The 18,183-nt window shown below is 38.5% G+C and overlaps 2 protein-coding genes and 1 pseudogene across 11 annotated transcripts in view; 1 reads left to right on the forward strand and 2 right to left on the reverse strand.

Annotated features, from left to right (window-relative positions):
- Nucleotides 1–18,183, reverse strand: part of KLRG1 (killer cell lectin like receptor G1) — a 341,170-nt gene that overhangs the window by 53,182 nt on the left and 269,805 nt on the right. The window lies entirely within an intron of this gene.
- Nucleotides 13,951–18,183, forward strand: part of LOC131839089 (pregnancy zone protein-like) — a 49,781-nt gene continuing 45,548 nt past the window's right edge. The window contains exons 1-2 of the mRNA XM_059186209.1: nucleotides 13,951–14,123; nucleotides 17,622–17,805. Of these exons, the coding sequence (XP_059042192.1) occupies nucleotides 14,041–14,123; nucleotides 17,622–17,805 (267 nt within the window). The 5' untranslated portion in view covers nucleotides 13,951–14,040. The remainder of the gene's footprint in view (nucleotides 14,124–17,621; nucleotides 17,806–18,183) is intronic.
- On the reverse strand, nucleotides 16,181–17,080 carry LOC131839087 (high mobility group protein B1-like; annotated as a pseudogene).

Below are 18,183 nucleotides of genomic sequence, written 5' to 3' on the forward strand. Positions count from 1 at the left end.
CACCTCAAACCCTCAACACACCCACCTGCAGCCTCTTACACTTTCTATGCCCCTAATGGCAACTCCTTTCTATTCCCAAATGAATTCATCTTTTTTGGACAATTTTGAGCTTGCCCCAGTTTAACTCTTTATTCAGTTGGCAACTTCTTTCTTCTTTTTACTACTTCATCTTATATTTCATAATTGACATTCTTCTTAACATGCATTTATTTTTATATTTTCAGTTTCCATTTTTAGCTTATTTTATTTTTTTCATGATTGATTTGAGAGAGAGAGAGAGAGAGAGAACTCTCTGCAGAGGGAGAGGGAGAAAGGAGTCCCAAACAGACTCCCTGCTGGGCTCCATCTCAGGACCCTGAGATCACCACCTGAGCCAAAACCGGAAGCCAGACCCTCAGCCAACTGCCACCTAGTCACCCTAATTTGTTCACTATTTTCATAGTTTATTACAGCATTTCAACCATATCTTTTATGTACTTCACCTTGTCATGGAATTACCTATGTTTTATATTAGAAAGCATTATTCCAAAGATACAATTGTTTCCGTTTCTGGACTTTTCTCGCAGCCTTGAGGAAGTTCTAATTTCCTAAATAACCACTCTGTTATTTCACTTATAGCTTCCCCTTCGCAATCCCAATGCTAAAAATTTGAAATGAGTCATTCTAAAGGTGTATAACTCCAAATCTCCACCACCATCCCGTAACACTTACACAGCAGTGATCACTCCATAGATAGTCCAATTCTTCCAAGGAAAAAATAAAATATAAAATACATAATATTTAACATACAGTCAGTGATGACTACATCCTGAAGAGGTATTACTGCATAATTGGAAAGAGAGATTGCAATTTACAGAGACATCTTAAATATGCAATTACCTCTAATTCTCTGTAATTATCAATTACAGAGAAATCTTAAATATAAGCTCAACATCTATTTGTTAATAGTAACCAGCTTGCTTCCAGTAGCGTCTCAAGGACTGTTCTCCCCTGCTTCTTGTAATAAATTCATCAGCTGATTTGCCAACAGGTAATTAAGAGAAACTTCTATTACTTCTGTTACTCCACATTTTCAACAAATAGAAGTCCTTCTTTCTGCATTTGATTTGATGAGAAATAATAACAATAACAATAATGATAATGTTTGATTGATTACTTGGGCAAGATGTGAAATGAAATGCATAAAAAAGTCAGGCATTTATTTCAAGCTTAAAACTTTGCGACATTATTTTGTCTCAATATCTGGAGTCCAGTTTTATTCTACAACTGGCAATACTTATAACTCTACCTCCCATTCTACACACACTAACATGGCAAGGACACTCATTCTCACCCACTCACAGTTGCTCAATGTACTGTAAAAATATCGTTCTTCATATAATTAACACATCAGATTATCAATGACACAAAGTCAACTCTTTTCATGGTTACTTACTCTCCTCTAGTCCTTGTTTATGTAAATATTTAATGCTGCTATTAGAACCATCCCTTAGCTTTGTGATGATTTACCTATGTTAATTAATGTAATACAGTCATACAGGAGTTATTATTATTAATCCAATGTTACAGCTGAAGAAGCAGAAGCACTGAGAAGTTGTGTAATTGGCCCAAGACGGCAGAATACCTGAGTGAGTCTATTCCGTTAACCCCTGTGTTGTCCAAACTTAAGTCCAGTTGAAATATTCCCAGGGTCACCTGGGTGGCAGTCGGTTGTGTCCAACTCTTGATTTCCACTAAGCAGGGTCTGCTCAGGGTCGTGAGATTGAGCCCTGCATACAGTTCTCTGCTCAGCGTGAAGTCTGCTTGTCCCTCTGCCTTTGCTCCTCTCCCTGCTTTCTCTCTCTCTCTCTCTAATAAACAAATAAATGACTTTTTAAAGATTTTTTCTTATTTATTTGAGACAGTGTGAGAAAAAGAGAGAGAGTGCGTGCATGAGCCAGAGAAGGGGCAGAGGGAGGAGGAGAAGCAGCCTCCCTGCTGAGCAGAGAGGCCTCCGCAGGACTTCATCCCAGGACCCCAGGAGTATGACCTGATTCAAATGCAGATGCTTAACTGACTGAGACCCAGGTGGCCCATATAAAATCTTAAAAATATATATTCTCACTCTGTATTTCAGATTTCTTCTTTTCCAGATACTTTTATTGCTTATATGAACATTATTTTAGCCAGGAAATGATATCAAATTATTTTATTTATTACTTCATTCCACAAATATTTATTGAGTGTCTATTTAACAGATGACTGGAATTTCATTAAATTTTCATTACTATTAAAAATTGGAATGCTGTGACTTTGACCTCTGACTTTGACATTTGGCTCAAATCTACCATTCATGTTCATCTTTGGCCTCAACCTATTTCAACATCATTTCTGGATCCCCCATTTTGTGTATAATCAATAATCCTATCATCTTTGTAGGTAATAATTATATAAAATCACTATCATAATGTTACTAATATAATTTAGATATAATTTGAAGATATATTTTAATATATGAATATTCACTTAGAGTTATATGTATTTTGGATCTATCTTGGAGTAGGAAACTACTTTCAGCCCCTTCCAAAAAGAAAATTCAAAAAATTGATATTTTCGGGACACCTAGGTGGCTCAGTCAGTTAAGCATCTGCCTTTGGCTCAGGTCATGATCCCAAGATCCTGGAATCAAGTCCCGCATAGGGGTTCTTGCTCAGTGGGGAGCCTGCTTCTCCTTCTGCCCACAGTTCCCTCTACCTGTGCTCACTCTCACCCTCTCTCTCTCTCTCTCTCTCTGAAATAAATGAACAGAATCTTTTTAAAAATGTGACATTTGCAAAAACTCCCTTAAGACATCAGAGCCCACTATTGGCCTTATACATCCAACTGTCCCAAACATATTCCTGGAATAAAAAAAGATACAACATTATAAGTGGGTAATTGGGGCTCATTTTGAAATTTTCTGTACTTATACATATTGTAGCAGTGGGTGGCAGAAATGATGACAACTTTCATTTAAAGTGCCCCCTCTTTTCCCCAGCCATTGTCAATGTCTATTTCCTCTGAGAGTTCCATAACAATAAAGCAGAGAGTGTGGGAAGAAATACTGAAGGGGGCATCTGTACTTCAATGTCCATAGCAGCAATGGTCACAATCACCAAACTGTGGAAAAAGCCAAGATGCCCTACAACAGACGAAGGGATAAAGAAGATATGGTCCATATATACAATGGAATATTATGCAGCCATCAGAAGGGTCAACATGGACAGGCCTGGAGGAGAGGATGCTGAGTGAAAGAAGTCAAGCAGGGAAAGTCAATTATCCTATGGTTTCACTTACTTGTGGACCACAAGGAATGACATGGAGGACATTAGGAAAAGGAAAGGAAAATGAATTGGGGTAAAGCTGAGGGGGAGATGGAGCATTAGAGACTGTGGGCTCCGATAAACAAACTGAGGGTTTTCAGGGGCAGGGGGTAGGGGATGGGTGAGTCTGGTGGTGGGTATTAAGGAGGGCATGTATTGCATGGAGCACTGCATGTGGTGCATAAACAATGCATCTTGGAACACTGAAAAAATAAAATAAAATTTAAAAGAAAAAAGAAATTCTTAAGTGGCAATGTCCTCCTGCCTCTGGGTAACAAGTACCCAGCAAGACTCTACCTTACCCTAGAATTTAGAAGTCAAACAATGATCATAAGGATGTGTATTTATGGGTTTATTAGGATACAAAAATGAAGCATTACTTGTCCTATCAGAAATGTTTTATCTGACCAATTATTTTGACTATGAGAACTGGCTTTGCAAAATTAGGTTAGTGGTGAACATTTACTAGAAATTTAATCAGCTAAATGTGTGAGTCATGATTTAGTAAATAAGTAAAGAATTTTATGAGGTTTTTGTTTACAAAACCATAATTGATTTAGAAATTATTTAATTTTCCAAATTTTTAAAAGTATATTAGCTGTCAGTAGGTAAGAAAGTAACAATCAGTAACACCTTATAAGTACTGGTAAGTCTATTTCATGCATTTCCTAGAAACTGAGAATGAGATGGATTCTAATGACTGAGTTCCAAACTCTTGTGCAATTGACCTAGTTACCAGTGATTTGTTTTCAACGAAATTAAGGAGGCTATATTTTTAGCTGAGAATTATAATTATATAACTACAACTATATTTAATGATAATTATAATGTGACCTTTGGCTTATACCTGAGACACCTAAATACTTAAATGATATTGTTCTAATTGAACCTCTCTCATTTCTCTCTTCTCTGTGTGAACAAGATTGCTTGGTGCTCAGACCTACATGATAGGAAACAAAACAGGAAAATTCTATAAAAGAAAAAGAATAGAACAGAAAAACTAGGAGGTAAATAGATAGTGGAAACTTGCCTTAATAGAGCATAAGTAATATTCATTCAAGGATACAAAATCTGACTGCAGAAACCAGATCGATGAAATGTACAATTTATTTCACTAAGAAATTATTTTCCAATAAAATTATCTCTTGTGCTTCATATTCAATAAGACCGTAGTAGATATAGATGGTCTTGATAGGTAATATACTGACAACACTTGTAATGAGAATTCAATCCAGAAAAATTGCATTACTACTCAGAACCTTATAGGTACAAAAACTTTTAGTGATTTTGATTACCTTAGTTACAGAAATGAATGATAAGGTGTTCATTAAAATATATTGAAGAGTACAGGAACCTGGGTGGCTCATTTGGTTGAGCGTCTGCCTTCGGCTCTGGTCACGGTCCCGATATCCTGGGATCAAGCCCCACATCCAGCTCCTTCCTCCGCAGGGAGCCTGCTTCTCCCTCTCCTTCTGCCTGCAGCTCTCCCTGCTTGTGTGCTTTCTCTCTCTCTCTTTCTCTCTGTCACATAAATAAATAAAAATCTTTTTAAAATTTTAAATAAATAAATAATATTGAAGAATAAAACACCAGGATGAAATTATGTGGGGAATTACAATGGAAATATAAGATTAAGAAGAAGCAAGAATGATGTAAAATTTCCAACTAGCAACAAAAGAATGCAACAAATGGATGATGGTAGACATAAATTACTGACAGTATGTACAATTCATTGGATATGTTTTAAAAGTGGAATTATAGTTTTATTTTTAAAATAGCAGTATTTATAATACACTTTTTTATCACCTTGCACATGACAAAAAAATTTAAGTTAAGGAAGTGTGACGAGTTACACGTTCAATAAAATTTTTCAGGGAATATAACTAAAAATATTGAAGACCAAAGAACGTAGAAGTTTTAGTTGAGAATGCTGAGAAAAGTATCATTTATGCCACGTAATATATATATTAAATATACCTAATAAAATTTACAATTAAAAATCAATATGGAGAAGATGGCAGAGAAGTAGCAGGCTGAGACTACTTCATCTAGCCGAGATCAGCTAGATAGCTTATCTAAAGATTGCAAACACCTGCAAATCCATCAGCAGATCGAAGAGAAGAAGAACAGCAATTCTGGAAACAGAAAAACAACCACTTTCTGAAAGGTAGGATTGGCGGAGACGTGAATCCAAAGCGACAGGAAGATAGACCCCGGGGGGAGGGGCCGGCTCCCGACAAGTGGCGGAGCAACGGAGCACAAAATCAGGACTTTTTAAAGTCTGTTCCGCTGAGGGACATCACTCCAGAGGCTAAACCGGGGCGAAGCCCACGCAGGGTCAGCGGGGCCTCAGGTCCTGCAGGGTCACAGAAGGATCGGGGGTGTGTGAGTGTCGCAGAGCCTGCGGGTATTGGAACAGGAAAGCCGGCTACAGAGACAGAGCCGACAGTAAGCTCCCAGCTCAGTGTTACCTTGAACCAGTTGCAGGCTCGGTGAGCTCGGAGCGCGGCCGGAGGTCAGGCAGATAGGAGTAACTGGGCGCTGTTCTCTGAGTGCGCACTGAGGAGTGGGGCCCCGGACTCTCGGCTCCACCAGGCCAGAGACCAGGAGGCCGCCATTTGTATTCCTGTCCCCCGGAACTCTACGGAAAGCGGAAAGCGCTCAGGGAACAAAAGCTCCTGAAAGCAAACCTGAGCGGATTACTCAGCCCGGCCCCTGGTAAGGGCTGTGCAATTCTGCCTGGGGCAAAGACACTTGAGAATCACTACACTAGGCCCCTCCCCCAGAAGATGAACAATAAATCCAGTGGAGACCAAGTTCACCTACCAAGGAGTGCGGTTTCAATACCAAGGAGAGCAGCAGAATTCCAGAGGAGGAGAAAGCAAAGCACGGAACTCATGGCTTTCTCCCTGTGATTTTTTTTAGTCTTGCAGTTCATTTAATTTTTTTCTTTTTCATTTTTTGTTTTTTTTTTTTCTTGCCTTCTGGTAAAATTTTTTTTAACTTTTACCCTTTTCTTTTTTAACGTTTTTTAACTAGTTTATCTTATACATATATTTTTTCTTTTTTATATTTTATCTTTTACGTTTTCTTTTTTTAAAATTCTTTTCTTCTTTCTTTCTTTTTTCTTTCTTTCTTTTTTTCTTTCTTCCTTTTTGAACCTCTTTTTATCCCCTTTCTCCCCCCTCACGATTTGGGATCTCTTCTAATTTGGTTAAAGCATATTTTCCTGGGGTTTTTGCCACCCTTTTAGTATTTTACTTGCTCCTTCATATAATCTTATCTGGACAAAATGACAAGGCGGAAAAACTCTCCACAAAAAAAAAAGAACAAGAGGCAGTACCGAAGGCTAGGGACCTAATCAATACAGACATTAGTAATATGTCAGATCTAGAGTTTAGAATGACAATTCTCAAGGTTCTAGCCGGGCTCAAAAAAGGCATGGAAGATATTAGAGAAACCCTCTCAGGAGATATAAAAGCCCTTTCTGGAGAAATAAAAGAACTAAAATCTAACCAAGTTGAAATCAAAAAAGCTATTAATGAGGTGCAATCAAAAATGGAGGCTCTCACTGCTAGGATAAATGAGGCAGAAGAAAGAATTAGTGATATAGAAGACCAAGTGACAGAGAATAAAGAAGCTGAGCAAAAGAGGGACAAACAGCTACTGGACCACGAGGCGAGAATTCGAGAGATAAGTGACACCATAAGACGAAACAACATTAGAATAATTGGGATTCCAGAAGAAGAAGAAAGAGAGAGGGGAGCAGAAGGTATACTGGAGAGAATTATTGAGGAAAATTTCCCCAATATGGCAAAGGGAACGAGCATCAAAATTCAGGAGGTTCAGAGAACGCCCCTCAAAATCAATAAGAATAGGCCCACACCCCGTCACCTAATAGTAAAATTTACAAGTCTCAGTGACAAAGAGAAAATCCTGAAAGCAGCCCGGGAAAAGAAGTCTGTAACATACAATGGTAAAAATAGTAGATTGGCAGCTGACTTATCCACAGAGACCTGGAAGGCCAGAAAGAGCTGGCCTGATGTTTTCAGAGCACTAAACGAGAAAAACATGCAGCCAAGAATACTATATCCAGCTAGGCTATCATTGAAAATAGAAGGAGAGATTAAAAGCTTCCAGGACAAACAACAACTGAAAGAATTTGCAAACACCAAATCAGCTCTACAGGAAATATTGAAAGGGGTCCTCTAAGCAAAGAGAGAGTCTACAAGTGGTAGATCAGAAAGGAACAGAGACCATATTCAGTAACAGTCACCTTACAGGCAATACAATGGCACTAAATTCATATCTCTCAATAGTTACCCTGAATGTTAATGGGCTAAATGCCCCTGTCAAAAGACACAGGGTATCAGAATGGATAAAAAAACAAAACCCATCTATATGTTGCCTCCAAGAAACTCATTTTAAGCCCGAAGACACCTCCAGATTTAAAGTGAGGGGGTGGAAAAGAATTTACCATCCTAATGGACATCAGAAGAAAGCAGGAGTGGCAATCCTTATATCAGATCAATTAGATTTAAAGCCAAAGACTATAATAAGAGATGAGGAAGGACACTATATCATACTCAAAGGGTCTGTCCAACAAGAAGATTTAACAATTTTAAATATCTATGCCCCCAACGTGGAAGCAGAAAACTATATAAACCAATTAATAACAAAAGCAAAGAAACACATCAACAATAATACAATAATAGTAGGGGATGTTAACACTCCCCTCACTGAAATGGACAGATCATCCAAGCAAAAGATCAGCAAGCAAATAAAGGCCTTAAACGACACACTGGACCAGATGGACATCACAGATATATTCAGAACATTTCATCCCAAAGCAACAGAATACACATGCTTCTCTAGTGCACATGGAACATTCTCCAGAATAGATCACATCCTCGGTCCTAAATCGGGACTCCACCGGTATCAGAAGACTGGGATCATTCCCTGCATATTTTCAGACCATAATGCTCTAAAGCTAGAACTCAACCACAAAAGGAAGTTTGGAAAGAATCCAAATACATGGAGACTAAACAGCATCCTTCTAAAGAATGAATGGGTCAACCGGGAAATTAAAGAAGAATTGAAAAAAATCATGGAAACAAATGATAATGAAAATACAACGGTTCAAAATCTGTGGGACACAACAAAGGCAGTCATGAAAGGAAAAAATATAGCTGTACAAGCCTTTCTCAAGAAACAAGAAAGGTCTCAGGTACACAACCTAACCCTACACCTAAAGGAGCTGGAGAAAGAACAAGAAAGAAACCCTAAGCCCAGCAGGAGAAGAGAAATCATAACGATCAGAGCAGAAATCAATGAAATAGAAACCAAAAAGACAATAGAACAAATCCACGAAACTAGGAGCTGGTTCTTTGAAAGAATTAATAAAATTGATAAACCCCTGACCCGACTTATCAAAAAGAAAAGAGAAAGGACCCAAATAAATAAAATCATGAATGAAAGAGGAGAGATCACAACTAACACCAAAGAAATACAAACTATTATAAGAACATACTATGAGCAACTCTACGCCAACAAATTTGACAATCTGGAAGAAATGGATGCATTCCTAGAAACATATAAACTACCACAACTGAACCAGGAAGAAGTAGAAAGCTTGAACAGACCCATAACCAGTAAGGAGATTGAAACAGTCATTAAAAATCTCCAAACAAACAAAAGCCCAGGGCCAGACGGCTTCCCGGGGGAATTCTACCAAACATTTAAAGAAGAACTAATTCCTATTCTCCTGAAACTGTTCCAAAAAATAGAAATGGACGGATAACTTCCAAACTCATTTTATGAGGCCAGCATCACCTTGATCCCAAAACCAGACAAGGATCCCATCAAAAAAGAGAGCTATAGACCAATATCCTTGATGAACACAGATGCAAAAATTCCCACCAAAATACTAGCCAATAGGCTTCAACAGTACATTAAAAGGATTATTCACCACGACCAAGTGGGCTTTATTCCAGGGCTGCAAGGTTGGTTCAACATCCGCAAATCAGTCAATGTGATACAACACATCAGTAAAAGAAAGAACAAGAACCATATGATACTCTCAATAGATGCTGAAAAAGCATTTGACAAAGTACAGCATCCCTTCCTGATCAAAACTCTTCAAAGTGTAGGGATAGAGGGCACATACCTCAATATCATCAAAGCCATCTATGAAAAACCCACCGCAAATATCATTCTCAATGGAGAAAAACTGAAAGCTTTTCCGCTAAGGTCAGGAACACGGCAGGGATGTCCATTATCACCACTGCTATTCAACATAGTACTAGAGGTCCTAGCCTCAGCAATCAGGCAACAAAAGGAAATTAAAGAGTCAAATTATCACTCTTCGCAGATGATATAATACTATATGTGGAAAATCCAAAAGACTCCACTCCAAAACTGCTAGAACTTATACAGGAATTCAGTAAAGTGTCAGGATATAAAATCAATGCACAGAAATCAGTTGCATTTCTCTACACCAACAACAAGACAGAAGGAAGAGAAATTAAGGGGTCAATCCCATTTACAATTGCAACCAAAACCATAAGATACCTAGGAATAAACCTAACCAAAGAGACACAGAATCTATACTCAGAAAACTATAAAGTACTCATGAAAGAAATTGAGGAAGACACAAAGAAATGGAAAAATGTTCCATGCTCCTGTTTTGGAAGAATAAATATTGTGATAATGTCTATGCTACCTAATGCAATCTACACATTTAATGCAATTCCTATCAAAGTACCATCCATCTTTTTCAAAGAAATGGAACAAATAATTCTAAAATTTATATGGAACCAGAAAAGACCTCAAATAGCCAAAGGGATATTGAAAAAGAAAGCCAACGTTGGTGGCATCACAAATCCGGACTTCAAGCTCTATTACAAAGCTGTCATCATCAAGACAGCATGGTACTGGCACAAAAACAGACACATAGATCAATGGAACAGAATAGAGAGCCCAGAAATAGACCCTCAACTCTACAGTCAACTAATCTTCGACAAAGCAGGAAAGAATGTCCAATGGAAAAAAGACAGCCTCTTCAATAAATGGTGCTGGGAAAATTGAACAGCTACATGCAGAAAAATGAAATTGGACCATTTCCTTACACCACACACACAAAAATAGACTCAAAATGGATGAAGGACCTCAATGTGAGAAAGAAATCCATCCAAATCCTTGAGGAGAACACAGGCAGCAACCTCTTCGACCTCAGCCGCAGCAACAGGAACAAAGCCAAAGGCAAGGGAAGCAAGGGCAAAAATGAACTATTGGGATTTCATCAAGATCAAAAGCTTTTGCACAGCAAAGGAAACAGTTAACAAAATCAAAAGACAACTGAAAGAATGGGAGAAGATATTTGCAAACGACATATCAGATAAAGGACTAGTGTCCAAAATCTATAAAGAACTTAGCAAACTCAACACCCAAAGAACAAATAATCCAATCAAGAAATGGGCAGAGGACATGAACAGACATTTCTGCAAAGAAGACATCCAGATGGCCAACAGACACATGAAAAAGTGCTCCATATCACTCGGCATCAGGGAAATACAAATCAAAACCACAATGAGATATCACTTCACACCAGTCAGAATGGCTAAAATCAACAAGTCAGGAAATGACAGATGCTGGCGAGGATGCGGAGAAAGGGGAACCCTCCTACCTGTTGGTGGGAATGCAAGCTGGTGCAGCCACTCTGGAAAACAGCATGGAGGTTCCTCAAAATGTTGAAAATAGAACTGCCCTATGACCCAGCAATTGCACTACTGGGTATTTACCCTAAAGATACAAACGTTGTGATCCAAAGGGTCATGTGCACCCGAATGTTTATAGCAGCAATGTCCACAATGGCCAAACTATGGAAAGAACCTAGATGTCCATCAACAGATGAATGGATCAAGAAGATGTGGTGTATATACCCAATGGAATACTATGCAGCCATCAAAAGAAATGAAATCTTGCCATTTGTGACAACATGGATGGGACTAGAGCGTATCATGCTTAGTTAAGTAAGTCAAGCAGAGAAAAACAACTATCATATGATCTCCCTGATATGAGGAAGTGGTGATGCAACATGGGGGCTTAAGTGGGTAGGAGAAGAATCAATGAAACAAGATGGAATTGGGAGGGAGACAAACCATAAGTGACTCTCAATATAACAAAACAAACTGAGGGTTGCTGGTGGGAGGAGGGTGGGAGAAGGGGGTGGGATTATGGACATTGGGTAGGGTATATGCTTTGGTGAGTGCTATGAAGTGTGTAAACCTCTTGATTCACAGACCTGTATCCCTGGGGATAAAAATCTATGTTTATAAAAAAATAAAAAATTAAAAAAAATCAATATGCAAACGTTTTGAAGACACCCCATTTATTCTTGTGTGCCTGAAGTTCAAGCTACAGTGATGATTTTTGCTTCATCCAAATATGGATTTTTCATTTTAGTCTTTAGACATTTGGCCAAAATACAGGTTTCTTTGTACATTCAATAAGTTTTTTTTTGCCTGGGAAAAGTAATATAGGACCTCTCATAAGTCATATATTACTTATTATACATTAATTCATCCTACATTAAGGAGGTGGAAAGTGTGTTATTTATGAAAGTTCAGGAGTGGAGAGGGAGAGTACAAGAGACCTTACTGTAGTGGAGGGAAGGACCCAAAATAAGATAGAAGATATTTATATTCTTTGAGCAAACATTTGCCACCTACTAAGGGCTGTGACAATGCTTTCTCACAGTTTATTCTGTTTGACTTTGCTTTATGTCACCCATAGTTTATTATCCTCCCAGGAATTGAAATATCTTACATACCTATAGTTTTACAGTTCCCCAGGAGTGCCACATACACTAGCATCACTTCTCACTCTCTCAGATCATTTACCAAATGTAGACAAAGCGGCACCAGGGTGGCTCAGTCTCTTAAGCATGCGACTCTTCATTTCATTCAGGTCGTGATCTCAGGGTAGTGACATTGAGCCTCGCCTCTAGCTCCCCACTGGGCGTGGAGCCTGATTCAAATTCTCTCTTTCTCTCTCCCTCTGCTCCCCCCTTCACTCATGCTCTCTCTCATTCTCAAATAAATAAATAGATTTTTTTTTAAGTACATCAAAAACAAAATGTACTTCATCTACGGAAATGCCTGTCTCTCACCACATCTTATTTTAAAGTGGTTCTCTACTAAAAATATGTCCACTTCTTTTTCTGGGGTCCCAGTTAAATTCGTGTAACAGTGTGGATCTTTCTTATTTTCAGGATTCCATGAATATAGATTCTAACACCCCAATCTCCCTTGGAAAGAAAACAGGATGATGAATCACAATTGATAACATCTTTTAAAAGATAAAATCTTTTAAAAGATTTTATTTATTTATTTATTTATTTATTTATTTATTTATTTGACAAAGAGAGAGAGAACACAAGCAGGTGGAGCAGCAGGCAGAGGGAGAAGGAGAAGCACACTCCCTACTGAGCAAGGACCCACAACGTGGGACTTGATCCCAGGATCCCAAGATCCTGACTTGAACTGAAGGCAGATGCTTAACTGTCTGAGCCACCCAGGCACCCTGATAAAACATTTTTATATTGCTCAAAATAGAATTATATAAGAATGTTCATCCAATAAAGGTCATTCCTTTAGGGAATAAAATGAGTGAATTGGCTTTAATTCTAGATGTTCAATGAACTTAGAAATAATAAGTATGCATTCCATTGGTTGTATCCATATGAACTTGCATTTTCTTTACAAACAAACATAAAGAGAGCTATGAATTGCACACGGTAAGCTGCTAACCAAAGGAGAGATTGTCTTCATATTTATTTTCTTTAAAATACTCTGATAATACATTATATGTTTATTTAAAATAAATGAAATCCTGTGATAAATTTCACTTCTTTGTTTCATTAAAGAACCAAATAGGATGAAGCCAAGGGGAATATGTGATGTTCCCTAGACTATTAAAAACTGATATGGGAGATGTACATTAATACTTCTTTTAAAAAAGAAATTGAAGCAGAGAGAGTCAATTATCATATGGTTTCACTTATTTCTAGAGCATAACAAATAGCATGGAGGACAAGGAGAGATGGAGAGGAGAAGGGAGTTGGGGGAAATTGGAGGGGGAAGTGAGCCATGAGAGACTATGGACTCTGAAAAACAATCTGAGGGTTTTGAAGGGGCGGGGGCTGGGAGGTTGGGGGAACCAGGTGGTGGGTATTAGAGAGAACATGGATTGCATGGAGCACTGGGTGTGGTGCAAAAACAATGAATACTGTTACATTGAAAAGAAATAAAATGTTGAATATAAATAAATAAATAAATAAAAATAAAGAAGAAATTGAAAGTCAAAAATATTGATTGATTTCATCAAGTCATATAATTTATTTTGTTTCTTCTTTAAAATATTTAAGGTACTGATTAATAACCAGAGCCAGTGTAGCCTTCAAGTCCTATTTCTCAAAGACTTAGAAAATTTGATAAAGTGGATTAAAGAATACTGATAGTTGTAGAAATAATCTGGAATTGATTTCTTTATACGGGAAGTAGTTAATGTGTTACAAAAGTCAACGGTTATCAGTTTCCTTTCACTGCCCATCAGGTAAAATAAAAACCGGAGATTGCAAGAACAGAGTTCAAGGAATCAAGGACTCAGCTTCCTATTATTTCCTCTTTGTCTCCCCACCATGAGGGGAAATCAACTGCCCAATCCAGTCTTGATTCTGTTTCTCCTGCTCCTTCCCAGAGATGCTTCCACTGCTTCAAAACCGTAAGCAACATTTCCAGAAAATTCTATGTCCTTCTCTATCTCATTGTGCTATCTGCCTCTTGCTATGTTTCTCTCACTTATTTTCTGATTTCCTCTGAAGTTATCGGCTGTTGAGGGGGTTGGAAAGGGCAATAAATTGTTATGGCTCATTTGGAAAGGGGCATACTCCAGTTCTAGAAAACAGAGATGTAGGGCAGTAACATTTATGAAACATTCACCAAATAAGAATACAGCATTATACAATATTCAGTTAATAATAACATAAAATCCCCGCCAAAAGGGGGGGGGGTCATACTTTTATAATTGTCTCATGAAAAGGGCTGCTGTGTCTCGTCCACTGTGAAATGGCTCAGTGGCCCTATTTTCCCCCAGTCAGGGATCACCAGGACAGATGCATGACTTTTCACACAAGCCAGGCTTTGTGTGTCAGATCACCCAATGTGTCAACAAAGCTGTAGAGGCTGGCATTAGATCTTGGGAATATACAGATTAACAAAATGTGGGCTCTGCCTTCAATACCTCACAGTATAGAAAATAGGAGGAGACAGTGCACAAAGGAATACAGTGCAAAACCAGAAGCAAGCACTACAGGATTTTGTGAGAATACCCACAGAGAAAACCTCCCTCCTCCTGGAAACTAAGTGATATAAGAGAAGGGTGTCACCTAAGTGTGCCGAGAGAAAGCTGTTCTTGACCAAAGTCCTATGAAATAAATAGTATGTATCGAGATAGACAAGGACACTTCAGAAGGAGAGACAGGCCTGGGCAAACCAGAGCATTGCAAATACGGCGCGTTTGAGTGGTTGCAAAGGATGGGCAAAGAACAGCAGGAAAGTGGTATTTTCTTCTGGGTGGACATGGTAATATATTTGGTGATTAGCCTTGCCTAGCTTGGCTTGTCTTCCAACATCAGAGAGCGTGAGAGAGAAAAGAGCTAAAATTGTTCCTGGAAAAATACTGCAAAGCAATTCAATTCCTCCTTACCTATTAACTGGTACCACTTTAGCGTCCTGAAATAAGCACATTCATGTCCTCCACATGAAACGCAAGACCATCAGTAGGTAGGTTCTTAAGGCTTTCATGATAATCAATGGGCTCATTACATTTTGTTGTTGCTAAAAAATTTTTTTTAAGTTTTTTCATCTTTATATACATATAATTGACAAATAAAATTGAAAAATATTTCAACTGTACCACCTGATGATTTCATATACACATATATGGAAGGATTTCTCTCTGGGTGAATTAACACATCCATCTCATGCATATTTACTCTACTTTTATTTTTCTAAGAACATATAAATTCTACTTCCAGCAAATTTCATTTATACAATGCAGAGTTGTCAACTATAGTCACCATGTTTTACATTATATCCTCAGACTTCATTCATCTTATTATAACTGAAAGTTTGTACCCTTTTACCAACCTTTCCATACTTCCATCAATACCCCTCCACCCCAGGCCCTGGTAGCCACCTTTCTATTCTCTGTCTCTATGAATTTGACTTTTTTTTTAAAAAAGATTCTATGTATAAGTGACAGCATGCAATATTATCTTTCTCTGGCACATTTCACTAATAATGATATCAAAGCCCATCATGTTGTTGCAAATGATAAGATTTCCTTTTGTTAAAGCTGAATAGTATCCCATTTCTAAATTTGAAAATGACTTCTTTTTTTTTTTTTAATAAAAAAAATTGTATTTACTTAGAAGCATTCAGAATGTCAACAAAACAGCTGCAATTTTTTTTTTTTTTTTTTTTTTGCAATTACAGAGTGGTATTCAGTTAACAGAACAACAATTATTTCGTAGAAGCTGCATCAGAGACAACTGAAGATGAAAAACTACCATCCCCATATATAACTAATTTGTGCTGTGCACCAACAAGAACTTGCTTTAAGTTTCCATGCCAATTTACAACCCCCATACTGTACCAGGCAAGGTTAGTGGCTATTGAAAATACCACCAGGACAGGGCTATCTAAAGACACATTCGGTAGTGTGTTAACTATACAAAAAAAGACACTGTACAGTTTAAAAACAAATCTTACACAGCCTTACATTTCAATTTTTTTCTTTAAAAGGAGTGAGTTGTGTACAGGGGGGTTAAATGCTTTATAGACAAGAAAAAAAAAACTGCGCTAGAACCAACTTATTCATCATCATCATCTTCTTCTTCATCTTCATCTTCTTCATCTTCCTCCTCCTCCTCATCCTCTTCATCTTCCTCATCCTCCTCCTCTTCCTTCTTTTTCTTGCTCTTTTCAGCCTTGACGACTCCCTTTTTTGCCGCATCAGGCTTTCCTTTAGCTCGGTATGCAGCAATATCCTTTTCATATTTTTCCTTCAGCTTAGCAGCCTTCTTTTCGTAAGGCTGCTTGTCATCTGCAGCAGTGTTATTCCACATTTCTCCCAGTTTCTTTGCAACATCACCAATGGATAGGCCTGGATGTTCTCCTTTGATTTGGGGGCGATACTCAGAACAAAACAAGAAAAAGGCCGAAGGAGGCCTCTTGGGTGCATTGGGATCCTTGAACTTCTTTTTGTTTCCCCTTTAGGGGGAATATAAGTTTTCATTTCTCTTTCATAAAGGGCCTTGTCAGCCTTTGCCATGTCTTCAAATTTTCCTTTCTCTTTAGCAGACATGGTCTTCCACCTTTCTGAGCACTTCTTAGAAAACTCTGAGAAGTTGACTGAAGCATCTGGGTGCTTCTTCTTGTGCTCCTCCCGGCAAGTTTGCACAAAGAATGCATATGATGACATTTTGCCTCTTGGCTTCTTAGGATCTCCTTTGCCCATGGTTAATTATTTTCCTCAGCGAGGCACAGAGTCACCCAGTGCCCGTCTGGCTCTCACTTGCCCCGGCGCTGTCTCTATGGAGCTCAATGTACTGCAATGGCTGTGAGAGCGGGAGCCAGACGCAGCCTCCTCACTCTCTCCGCTCTGTAACATTACTCTCCAGCCAGCGCGGCTCCTATTGGCTCGAAAATGACTTCTTTTTTTAAAAAGATATTATTTATTTGAGAGAGAGAGAGAGCACAAGCAAAGGGGCAGGGCAGAGGGGAAGCGAGAAGCAGACTTTCTGCTGAACAGGGAGCCCAACGTGGGTCTTTATCTCAGGACCGCAAGACCTGACCTGAGCTGAAGGCAGACACTTAACTGAAGCCGCCACCCAGGCGCCCCTGAAAATAATTTCTATCCAAAATTCAAAATGACTCCTTGATTGCTTATCCATAGCTTATGAATAGTTCTACAAATATTGTGAGGGTGAATATCTCCACAGCACAACAGCGGCTTATCAGTGCTTAACTGGTTGGAGGTTTCTGAGTTTCTAAGGTCTTTTGGATTGGCCTTTGAAGAATACATTCCTCTACCTTCTTGACGAAATCTGGCTCTGTTCTATGATTGGTGATTCCAGAAAAGGCGATCTAGAATACTGCCACAATAATGATGTCTTTCTAACTCTCCATGATTGATCCAGATGCCTCTTCTCCACAGGCAGTATCTGGTGCTGGTCCCATCACAGCTGTATGTGGGGGTTCCCGAGAAAGCTTGTGTCATGCTTAATCACCTGAATGAGACGGTGACACTGAACATAATTCTGGAATATGGAATGCAGACCAGAAACCTCCTTGCAGACGTGGTGACAGAGAAGAACTCCTTCTACTGCAGCCCATTCACTGTCAGTAGGACTCCTTGGGATACAGAAGCCTGTTAGAGGAAGACCATATTAGCTGATGCCTTGAGTCCTGACCCCTGACAATAAAAAAACATAATGAAAACACTGAGAAGTACAAAGTGGCTTTCAAATTAGATTCAAATTAGATTCTATTTGAACATATTTTCATAATATTTACAAACAACCCCAGTGCGATAGGCAAAATATAATAGTAGTGGTAGGAAAAGTTTCATTTGCCCTTAAACTTGTGATGGAAATAAAGTTCACGCCATTACCATAAAAACACTAAAAGTCATAAATCTAAGTGACTTACTTAAGATCTCACAAGTGGTCACTGATTAATGTCTTGTCCTTGTAGCCGTTTATTACATGAGGAATTAA

Source organism: Mustela lutreola, chromosome 8 (genome assembly GCF_030435805.1).
Source record: "Mustela lutreola isolate mMusLut2 chromosome 8, mMusLut2.pri, whole genome shotgun sequence".
Lineage (NCBI taxonomy): Eukaryota > Metazoa > Chordata > Mammalia > Carnivora > Mustelidae > Mustela > Mustela lutreola.